The sequence below is a fragment of the Paroedura picta genome, chromosome 15 (assembly GCF_049243985.1).
Source record: "Paroedura picta isolate Pp20150507F chromosome 15, Ppicta_v3.0, whole genome shotgun sequence".
Taxonomy (NCBI): Eukaryota; Metazoa; Chordata; class Lepidosauria; order Squamata; family Gekkonidae; genus Paroedura; species Paroedura picta.
This window is the reverse complement of record NC_135383.1, coordinates 5977266-5989126: the sequence shown is the minus strand read 5'-3', so window position 1 is coordinate 5989126 and position 11861 is coordinate 5977266. Positions and strand designations below refer to the sequence as shown.

Genomic DNA, 11861 nt, shown 5'->3' with positions numbered 1-11861 from the left:
ACAAGTGGAGTGACACTAAGACCCTGTCCCTCTCTAGGTTTTGGAGCGAGGGAGATGTTGGTCTTGGCTTCTTGTTTCCTGTTTTGTGTTTCTCCATGCGCTGCTACTCATGGCTTCCAGTCTATCTTGACACGACCTTACGAAAAGGCCGTAATAAAACACTACAAAAAAGCAAAGTTGATGGAATCGTGTATGGCGTGGTCTCAGGGAGGTAAGGTGATGAGGATTCCCCAGCACTTCAGACCCACCGCCCTTCTAGACGGCAGCAACGACACCCCAAAAGCCCCCCAATTACCAGGGGAGAGGTTTTTCAGGCTTCCAGACTCCCCTTCCCCAGGGCAAGCTACCAAGATGCTTTCTGGTACCATCCCATGGAAGACATGGCAGCATTGCAGCCTTAAACTGTGTATAAGGATGCTACAGAAGGTGGAAAGAATTGAGAGGAGAGAGCTAGGCTTAAGGGCCAAGGTTTTGATTGAACCTGAGATCTTTCTGGGAAGAGCCTCTCTGTGACCCCCATCAGACGAAGCAGTGCTTTGGGGGAATTTTGCCTGATGCTGCTTCTGAAATGCAAGTTGTAGAAGTCGACAAACTCCTGACCAGGAGAGATGGAGGGTCTCACCTGGCATAGCTGACCAGGGGAGCACATGTCTTGCATGCTGAAGGCCCTGCCTGGAGGTTGGCAACCCTAGTGCCCCCACATCCCAAGAAAATCGAACAGGGCCATCCTTTTAAAAAAGCACACAAGTTTATTGCATATCAATCTCATGTATAAATCCGTTGTAGCATTGGAAAGATTACATTTTGGTATACATTCCTATTCTACAGCATTAACCTCAAAATCAGCGCTTCCTAGTCATTTTTTTTTAAAGGAATTTCTCTACACAAGTCATCTTTTTTTATCACAAGCATCAAAGTGAAATTTCTGCAAAATCGCTTTTTTAATTATATTCTACAAGTCGTCTCTCTCTCTCTCTTTCTCTCCTTTTAACTTCATTTACTCTCCCGACAAAGCGATTTCATATTAATTAATAACTGCCACTTATTTAAAATTTTCCTTGGCAGTTCGAGGCTTCTAGCCCCTAACAACAGAAAGGAAAAAAAAAAACAGGGAAAAAATCCAAACAAAAGGGAAAAAAAATACCCCTAATCACATATACAATAAGTGCATCTACTGGATTTTTTTTGTTGTTTTTAATAAAAATTTCACAAACAGACACAAGAATGACTTTCGAAACACAAGTCATGCAATTTTACTTATAAACAACAGAAGCAATATACACCCCAGAATGCCAAGAACTAGCACCTTCCTCTTTCTCAATGTTTTTAAAACATTATTTGGAAAAAAAAAAAAACGACATTTACAATTGATTAAAAAAAAGTCTATACAGTTCTAAAAGGGGGAGGGGGAATATCCTAGATCAATTTTGTATACTGTAACAACGGCGGAGGACTGGAGAAGGGGGAATGATGATAGATACACAAAATTATAATCCTTGCTACCATTATATATATAAGTTTCTTTTAAAAAACAAGAAAAAATTACATCTTTTTTTTTTTTTCCAGGCAGGCAAACGGGCATTTAAAAAAGCTTGCATTTTGAAATTAGCAAGAAAGACAGCTGAGATAGGCAACCGGGCATATCTAAAAGACAGATTTGGATCGGTTTGAAATCCGTTTAGTGGGACTGGCTGCCCCCAAAGAATTTGGGAATTGGAGTTTTGGTGGGGGTGCCGAAACATCTGCTAACCTGGCCCTCTTCGCTGGACTACATTTCCCAGGGTTCCTTGGGGAGAGGGACTGACGAGTAAACCAGTTTAAGTCTGTGGTGTAGACATGCCCGTTTGAGAAATGGCTTTAGAATTATTTGTTCTCACTTGTCTGTTGGAAAACGGAAGCTGCCATTTTTGCTTATTAAAAAATAGTTCTAAAAGTGGTATTAAGGTCCGAGAAAACAAAGACACGCAGGAAGAAAGGGAAGAGAGACACACACGCACACACACTTGGATAAAGGCAAAACGAAAGCTTTACAAAAAAAAGAAAAGAAAAAGAAATCACAGTATTTGTTAAATATAAAACAATTCCATGGCTTTGTGACTGACCACCTTATAAGAAAATTATTTTTGCCCACGGACCATCTGAAGAGGCGAAAGCAGATAACGCTATTCCTTCATTTTTTTTAAAAAAGTGTAAATTTCTACGCCCAGGATGCTTTCCCTCCGACCACAACATAAGAAATTAAAAAAAAAATACAGCATATTAAACATCATGAATGCTAAGTCAGTAGATTGCAGTACGTTGGAGGGGGGGGGGGGAAATCCTCATTCCAGTGCTTGGATGCTTTGCTTATGCCTAACTGTATAGATGAGGCCAACCATCCAGGCGTTCTCTTGTGCAGCACGCTGAGACTCTCCCATGGGTGGTTTAGGCAAGAGAACTTCTCAATGGCTCATGTTGTCCAACAAGTGCTTAACAGGGTATTCCTCCAAGGACGCAGGGATGGGAAATAAGTCTTCTGTTATTCTCCTGGAATCCTAAGTGCTGATTCTTGGGGTTTTAAATAGACAAAACGGGGTCCCTGTTTCCATCGAGACACTGCAGTTTGGCACTTGCAGGAGTCCTTAAAAAAAAAAACAACCCTGTGAAATCCTCTCCTGGTTTGCTGGCCTTTGTTTTGGCATGGAAAATGTGTCGGGAAGAAAGGCAAAAGGCGTCCAGCTTTGGGGGCTGCCGGATCCAGCTTGGGAAATTTCCAGAGATTTAGGGGGTGGAGCCTAATGAGGGCAGGACTTGGGGAGGGAAGAGACTTCAAGGGGGGATAATGCCATAGAGTCCCCCTTCCCAAGGGGACGTTCTCTCCAGGGGAACTGATCTCAACTGCCCAGAGAAGTTGTGATCCCTGGAGATCTCCAGTCACCACCTGGAGGCTGGCAACCTTAGCACCTCTTGGTTGGTCCAAAGCGTTCCATTGTGACATGCGTATCTACTGATACCCAGCTGGCCAATTCCCCTTTGAGCAAGGTCAGATCTTTGACCTGATCCTTCAAAAGCTGAAGGAACGTTTTCGGCCACAAGTACATGTTTTGCACGCAGGGTGAACAAATCTCAGTTAACAGGACTAGGAAGGACCTTTACCTGCCAGTTAGAATGAACTATAGTGGGTTAAAGGAGCCCACCTACTGAGTTCGGAGCCAGCAGGCTAAGAGAGGAATATTTTCCTCATCAGCAGAACTGTTTATGTCCCCAGCCTTCAAGCTTGGCTCCTTCTTCCGTTCCAGGATTGTGAAACCGAGGAGATGAGATTCATGTCTGAGGCGGTGACTGTGGACACTTCAAACTCCTATTTGCATCTCCTGTGGCAACATTCCTAAAATGGCATGGGGTATGTGTGGAGTTTCCCACATTGCCAAGGAATCATAGAATCATAGAGTTGGAAGGGACCTCCTGGGTCATCTAGTCCAACCCCCTGCACTATGCAGGACACTCACATCCCTATCGCTCATCCACTGTCACCTGCTGCCCCCTTGAACCTTCACAGAATCAGCCTCTCTGTTCAAAGAACACTCCTTTGGTTTGATATTTTTAGATTGAAATTTGCACGTGGGCGTTGGCCGTAACTCTCAGGTCTCAGGGCGGAAACTCAAACCATGTGCAAAGATCAAATTTCAGTGGCCAAAAACGTAACGCTGAAGCAAACCCCAGCAGTTACCCTTTCTTTTGCTCTTCTCTTTGCATGTCAGAACCCTCCAGTCTTGGATACTTGGGACTGATTCATGCATGATGTATTCCACCAGGATCTATGTACCCTGCTTAGCAGCTGGTCAAATATTCTAGCTGTGGGATTAATAAAATAATTATTTGACGCTTCAAGGAAGCATGAGGGAGTGCATCGGTGACTCACAAAACCTGGGCAGCCTGAAATGGGCGGCATGGGTCGCATTTTCATCAGCTACAAAAAGAAAAAATCCCCTAAAATTATACAAATTGAAGTTTTAAACGTATATTAATTATTTTAATGCAAGAATGGATGAAGACGGGGGAGGGGGAAGCGGCTGCTGTTTTGGAAGAAGCATTCTTTCCTCTCTGCTAGACCCGAAGTCCTCTTCTGAGATGGTATTTGCTGACTGTGTGTTTGTGTGTTCCTATTCCTCCCATGTCCATGTCCCTCTGGTATGTCCAGCATAGAAACCTGCAGTTTAAATCTGCTGGAAATCAAGCAGTGTAATATCAAATTGACCACTAAGGGGAGCCAAACATGCACATAACAGAAAAACAACAAGAAGAAGGCCACTGGAACACAAAAGTGACGGAAGTGACAATGCCGAAAAGCCCCGTTAACTGAGATTTGCTTAATTGGAAGATCTGAGATGGAATGGAAGAATCCACCCCAGGGTTGATAGAAGTAGGCCAAAGCACATTAACCTTCCCAGTTCATCCAGTGGATAGTTCTTTAGGTGGGCTGCTGATGGCTGTAGGTTTCTTTGCAGCCTCACTACATTGTACTCCAATTGGCTCTGTTCTGTTGATGAGAACCCACCCTCCACGTGACTCTAGTGCTAAAACTCTGATGCAGCTGTTTCTGTGATTGGTAGCAAGCACCAGTGTGCTGAAAAGACTGCCAATTCATTGGCCAATCATGTCGTCTTATAGCAAACCCAGCGGGGCAACCCATGTCTATGTACAGATCTGCTGCTGAATTGGGAACAGCTTGGGCGGGTGCATGCGTGCCTAGATGCACAGAGCTCCAAAGGAGAGCATTTATGGCTCGTTCCCAGCACATCAGGGTCCTGTTTCCGAATTAGGTGCTCATGCACAGAGCAAAAGAGCTCTGATGCACGTGTTTGGAGAGTCCCAAGTCAGTCCACCCTCTACTCTACTTTGAAAGGGCAATCAGCCGAATGGACAGTGGTGGTTCCCTGGTGCATGAGTGTGCACCTGCCATGCACAATGGCGCAAGCGTAGCTCACTGCAATTGGAGTGATGGAGCAGACTAGCAAGTCTTAAAATTAGGCCATTAGCAAAACGAGGAGAGATCTTTTTTTGAGGAATGAAGGAAGGGTTTTTCTGAGAGTCATTGGTGTCTTGTATGCACATTTGCCCTGAATGCCACAACGTCTCTAATGTGGAATGTTATGAATCTTGGCGTGCTTTTTTTTAAGGGCATCTTCAGAGTTTCCTGGTTGCAATTTCCTTTCCTCTGCCAAACCGTAAAAGGAAGCAACGATTCAAAATAAATAGAACACTTCATTCTAAATACAAATGGCCCAGAAATTTTTAGGAAAAAAAAATTAAATGTAATATATGATTGTCTGAAAACCGGCAGCAAGAACAGCACTCTCCTTACTCAAGGGTCCCATTTGGCACATTAAAGACAATTTTTTTTTAAAGAAGAATAACCAAACCCTACTTCCTGGTTATCAATCATACGACACACATCCTTAATTATACCATTTTGGTCCTTCACTAATTACTTATATTAACATTATTTCTTCACAATAATGATACCTAACGCAAAACGAAACAAAATATAATAAAAAATACTGTTACGGAAGAAATAAAATAAAAGAAAAACGGGATTTTTTTTCTTCTTCTTTTCTCAAAAAAATTACATGTTATATACAGATTAAAGAAAATGCCACCGCATCCCCTCCCACGGAAATCTCCCAACAGCTTGAAGTTTTCATTCAAAATAAAACAAAATTGGCCCCTCTGAAACTACACAGCCCCCAGGAGTGGGATGGGTTCGGCCAGCACCTGGAATGTTCTGCCCCAGCTTTGAGGCTGGCTCCTTGCAGGAGGGAGAGAGAGAGAAATGCTTCCCTAAGAAGTGACCCCCCCCCCTGGCCAAGGATTTGTACAGATGGCAACTTTGTGAGTTTATGTGAGGATGCTACTGAGCACAACTTAAGTTGTCTGAAGGGTCCGAAGGGAAGGCGAGAGACCCCAGGGCACCCCCATGGGCGGTACTGCTTTGTGCAAAACACTAAAGGCGGGTAGCAGTTGTTTCTTGCCCCCTCTTTAAAGGCTCCTGGGTCTTACAGGAAGGGGACACTTGCTTTTCTTCCTTGTGAGGAAGGAGAAGGAGTTGTGCAATTTTTCCTCTCTTTGCACATCTGGGCACGGAGAGTGTGCAAGACATCATGTCTAGGAGCCGAAGTCAGCTGAGTAATAACAGAGCTAACGCTGCCACCATGTGCTCCGATTTTTGAGTCGCGATGCAGTGAATGAAGCAAGAGCAACAGATGAAAATTGGGACACAAAGTGGGGTGCCTTTAATTCGATCTTGGCTTGTACAGCCTCCTTCCGGCCTTTCAGGGATGTCTCTCAAATGCTAGGGGCTTTTTCCAGATTTTACTAACTGGTATGTCCCTGTTTCCTTGGGTTGCCCCCCCCCCCCAATTCTGCATCCATTTTGCTCATTCTAGTAGTCAATTCAATATCAAATAAGGATACAGCATATCTCGTTGCCGATTTAAACAGCAGGTTTTTATAGTGGACGTAAACCTGCGTGATGCTGAATCAACCACTAGAGGGCGAAAAACGTGTGAATACAGACAAAAAGACCCCGCCCCCAAGCAACAGGAAGAATAGTGAGTAACATGTGAATATGGAAAAACCCACAAGGCTTCTGAGGAATGTCAAATCCTCTCTTAAGGAGGGGAAAATGGAGAAATGGTGATGAAGGATTGAAGCAACCCCTAGGGAAAGCTCTCCAGCACGACTGACTCTGCTAATTGTCAAACTTTCCCCCATTGTTTTCCATAAATTCCAAATCTAAAAGTAATCAATGGAATTGACAACAGCATTCAAGGAACTTAAAAAAAAACAAAATGATTCAACGGATAATGCACATGCCCAGCTTAAAGAAGACAACCCCGGAAACTCTTGCATCTTGCATCTGAGATGCTCTTCCTGCAACTGGGGTTGCAAGGGATCCTTGCAGTTAGGTTAACTGTCCACTGTCTACACTACAAACTGACTGGTTTAGCAGCTGTTCCCTTGCTCCAGAGAACCCTGGGAAATGGAGTTCTTACTCTAGGGAACCCTGGGAAATGAAGGAGTGGGTGGGATCTTAAAGAACAACTTCTCAGTGCCTTTCCCAGACTTGTTTCCAAGGCCAGCCATGGTTGATTGCAGTAGAACTGTAAGCTCTGGGTTGGACGATATCTGGAGATCCTGAGGAGGGGACAGATTTCAGCGGGGCATAATGTTATAGAATCCACCCTCCAAAGCAGCCATTTTCTCTCACTGGGAGAACAATTGTCATAGTGGGAGATCTCCAGGTGTGACCAGGAGACTGGCAACCCTAGCACTAGAACACCTAGTTTTGGGTCCAGTAGCACCTTATGATTTCGGGGGCGTGAGCTTTCTGGGGTCTGACGAGGGCAGCTCTCTCTCTCCAAAGCATCTTTCTCCCCCCCTCCCACCCCAAAACTTGTTTCTCTCCAAGGTGCTACTGGATGCAAATCAGCCAAGGAAAACTGTGGGGCTTTCTCTTGCTGCTGACAGCCACCCTTCAACTTCAGATTGGTGGTGCATCCAAGGAGCAACTCCAAAAGGCACGCCCAAATGCACACACATCGCCTAATGTTGGTCAGTACACATGCAGCTGTGCTAGAATATCCACCAACCTTTCACCACAGGTGGAATTTTGAAATAAGCTAGCAAAGCCCTGCTGAGATTTCAGAAAGCAGAAAAGGGTTTTGGTGGCTGCAGTGAAAAGCCAGTTCAATGACTGGGGAGAGCCTCTCTCTGCCTGAGTCTCGATCGAGGGGTATCAATGGCCAATCGAGGGGTATCAATGGTCAAACTTGATTACCGTTGGCTTCGTAACAGGGTCCCTTTCTCAGGGAAGCCGGTTTTCCTTCCACTGTGCCCTTTTCCAGAACCGTTTCTGCTTTCGGCTAGAGAGGGATTGTCATGCCTGGCGACAAAGAAAGAGACCAAGATCACACTGTCCCTTTCTTTGGTCTTACAGACCATTTCGTAGCAGAAGTAAATATTGGGGGGGGGGAGTGAAATATCAGATCAAAATATGGGTTTCCTATCAGAATCTCAATGGCTCCTTTGTTCAGAGAGGACTCGGCACCAAAAACCTTCTGTTAAGAAAAGAGTGAGTGGGTGGGATGTAGACCTACGGCCGATGGGGAACGGGATACGTGGTGACATCAAGAACCGTGAACTTGAGCTACTGGGAAAGCTACCCGCCATGGGGGCTGTATGTTCAGAGACTGTTCTTGACCGGACCAAGGCATCGTTACGAGGGGTTCACACCACATACGTACATGGATCCAAGGAAATAGGATTTGACACTGGTGGTAAAAATGGGAGGGCGAGGGGGAATGAAGCAGAAGAAGAACATCAACAGTATCCTAATCTTGGTGGAAATCCAGTGACTTCGTTACGATAGACCTGGCCCAGAAAGTCATCATTGTCTTCTTACGTAGAACTGGATATGAGGATCAAAGGACTTCAAGCTTGGTTTTTGTTTTTGTTTGTTTGTTTGTTTTACAAGTAGGTTTTTGCTGGCTCAGCAATACGGTCTCTAACGGGAGAAGGGGACAGTCTTTGATTTGCTAACAACAAGTGCACCTGTTCTTTCCCATGCAGGAAGTAATTCTCTCGTGGTATGTGCTACGCTTCGGAGAGGGCAGGGTCCCAGGGCTGCTGAGGTCGGCAGTTTCGGCAGGATCGGAAACGGGAGGCGGCTTCTCCGTGACGGGTTTGTTCTCCCAGTGGAAAGACCGGGAGGCCTTCTGATGGTCCCCGCTTTCTAGAATGTCCGAGAGGCCTCTGGGAAGGAAACCGCAGTCTCGTCTCTGGGATTGTGGCTGTGGCCAGGTGCCTCCATGGACCCCTCAGAGGTGGCCGACGGAATTGAAGCCCCCCGATTCCGAAGCCGTTCCTGCCATGTTCAACCAAGCATCCAGAGAGTTCTGGGAGGAGGGATGTAGGGGAGTGTTCTCGGAAAGAGACAGCATCATTGCATAAGCCTACGGGAGAAAGAAGAAAAGGGCATAGGAGAAAGGGCCGGGGTAGGCCAGAACCCTACCAGCAAACAAAGAAATGAACAAATGGCGATTCAAGATCATCTCATTCATTGTTCAAGGGAACTACTTGGGGGTCTGTGCCCCAGGTCAGGACCATTTGGGGGGGGGGGTGTTTGGCATACAAAATTTGTTTTGTCCAGACGAGCCCAGCGCTACAGGAAAAGCAACAGATAACACAATATCCATAAACAATTAGTACGATTTCAGCGTATTAGTAAGAAGACGACAAAGGCTGAGGCATGCGTGGAAACAGAAAATGAGTTTTCTCCTGGACAACAAAAGAACCTGAAAAACAAATTCCCTCCTAGACAGGCGCACCTGTAATGTTTGGCAGATGCTCTCTCTCCCCCAGGGCATATCTGTACTACAAACTCAGACAAATTTTAATAGGTGACTTCTTTCCAGAAAACACATGGGGTTTAGTGGCTTAGAAGATGAAGGGTTTTCCAGTGAGATGCCTCAGAATCCTAGCTGGACTAAAATTCACATCGTACTTCAAGGGAAGCCATGGTAGTTAAGCAGATATAAAACCAACAAAAGTGTGGATATCCTCTCTGTTCCTTTCCTACCAGGGCTGCATTCGGAATCAGCCATGGTTGGTTTAAACTGTGGTTTGTGCAACATAAACCGGTTTGTTTAGCAGAGGTACGTAATAAATTCCAGGCTGGATCCACATCATTCAAAATGACCTCCCAAATTCTCCTCTCTGACCTGCGATATTCAATGATGTGTGGGTCCTACTCCAGATTGTGTTTCTGGGTGTTGTCTCTCACCAGTCACACAGTAAGGAAGACTCTCCTTATACCATTTACATGTTACAACAAACCGCACAAAATTGTATGTGGTTAAGAAACCAGCTGCAAACCATGGTTTGACATCTCAGTTTGGCACTGCCCAACAAGCCCCAGTTTGTTGGATCAACCGGATTAGGCCATAAGAACTCACTGGGGTTGGATCAAACCGCGGTTTATAAACCTCGGATTATTGTGACTTCAGAGCAAACCGGGGCTTGATCAAGCAGAGATTTATAACCATGGTTTCTCAAGACGTCCAAACATAGCCCTTCTCTTGTGAGTACTCAGTTTGTAAAACTGAATGAAAACACTGTCTAGTTTCTCGACATATCTGGGCTGTTAGATTCCCAACGGGGCCCTGATCTTGAGAATCCTAGCTTTATGTGGACAGAAAGCAAGTTGGCTAATCCCACAGAACTGCTGGAGGGCAGCTAAAGAAAAGTCCCAAGGTACACCTACCTGATTTTTAGCCTGCCTGTACAGAGTCTGTTTAATTGCCTCAGAGTCTAAGGTGGGATTATACACATCTTTAACTTCAAAAGATTCCTCGGATGCTTTGCGTAGATCCAGCCCCTTCCCAAAATGCGGCATCTGCTCCAAATCTAACAAGCCGGCTTCGTCCTCCTCAATACACCTGTACCAATGACCAGGAGGGGAGGGAAGGGGTTGACCTGTTAGCGCTCGGACGATTCACAAATATGGCCAAGGTTGGGTGCCACCAAACGCAGAGCAGACATGCACATACCATGGCGCTGCCAGAAGCCACATGCAGGACGCGAGAAAGGGGAAGACACACAGACGGTCAACAGGCAGACGAGTGACGTGAGACATAGCACGAGGCACGGAATGGAGTGTGGGACGTGTGGTTGTGTGAGTTCACATCACAAGGATTACGGCGGACAGTCAGCCTTGCTGGCATTCACTTTGGGGGGGCTGCTGCTCAAGGGGGCCAGTTGGAGGATTCTCCCTGGAGATTTTCCCAAGGGATTATCAGCTGACTACTCATGTGATTTCGGTGTAACATCAAGCTGACCTTATACATAATACTCTGATTGTAACAATGAATGGCGTGACTGTCAGTCAGGGGTGGCCAAACTGTGGCTCTCCAGATGTCCATGGACTACAATGCCCATGGCCACCTGCCAGCATCATGTCTGGTGAGCTCAGATTTGGGAGATCCCTGCTTAGGCATCTTCCCCAGGGGGAATTTAACATGTGCCCCAGCACGAAACAGATTGGGGAGGGTGATGGGGTGCCCTCTGCCTTCACTGTGTCCTCTTGGGCAGGTGGACGTTTCTTAGAGGTCATGGAGCAGATCCATTGGAGGCTATCCAAGCCAGAAGAGATGCGGGGAGACTTCAGGTGCCTTGCACACCTGTTCACTTGGGCAGTTGACTTCTCCTTCGTTCACATTACTTACTGAAGACACAGAGGGCAACCCACTGGATATTATCCAGGCCAAAAGAGACGCACAGAGGCACAGGACACTAAAGACCACCAACTATCTTGCCTGTACCACATGTGCAGGGAGGCATCTCAGGTTGACCGGTGGCCTGCGTGGGCCATGTCAGGTACGAATGTTCGGTGGCACCTCCTGCCACCACTCCTCGAGACAGGAGGAGAAATGGCGTTTCTGGGGTTGATGCAATAGCCACGCCCAATGGATGATTTGGGGCCACCCCATGCCTTGCCGATGAGGAGCAGAAAAAGCCCTCCCACCCAAGGCGGCCGCCGGACCTACCTTCGGGTGCGGTCAAAGCTCATGGTAAGGGATGCGGCCTCTTCGTCTTCCTCGTCCTCATACCCTCCTTGGGGCTCCGTCGTCGGAGACGCCGCCTCGTCCTGGGACTTCCCCGTCAGGCTGTCGTCGTCTTCCTCTTCCAGTTCTTCCTCTTCCTCGTCCGCGTCTTCCGTTTTGTCGTTTGCGAGGCCGTGGCACTGGGCGTTGCCGTCAGCACTCTGGATTTCGGGCCTGCGGGATGGGCCCGCGAAGGGTTAGTCGGTGGGGGTTATAAAT

At 46.5% G+C, this 11861-nt stretch overlaps 1 protein-coding gene across 6 annotated transcripts in view; it reads right to left on the bottom strand.

Annotated features, from left to right (window-relative positions):
* Positions 1 to 729: 729 nt before the first annotated feature.
* The window catches only part of PRDM16 (PR/SET domain 16), a 338369-nt gene continuing 327237 nt past the window's right edge, over positions 730 to 11861 (bottom strand). For 5 of the 6 annotated variants that reach the window (XM_077311218.1, XM_077311219.1, XM_077311216.1 and 2 more), the window contains 3 exons: positions 11586 to 11816; positions 10304 to 10478; positions 730 to 8993 (listed from right to left, as the gene is read on the bottom strand). In XM_077311218.1, the coding sequence (XP_077167333.1) occupies positions 8859 to 8993; positions 10304 to 10478; positions 11586 to 11816 (541 nt within the window). In that variant the 3' untranslated portion in view covers positions 730 to 8858. The remainder of the gene's footprint in view (positions 8994 to 10303; positions 10479 to 11585; positions 11817 to 11861) is intronic. The other variant, XM_077311221.1, reaches the window with a different exon arrangement.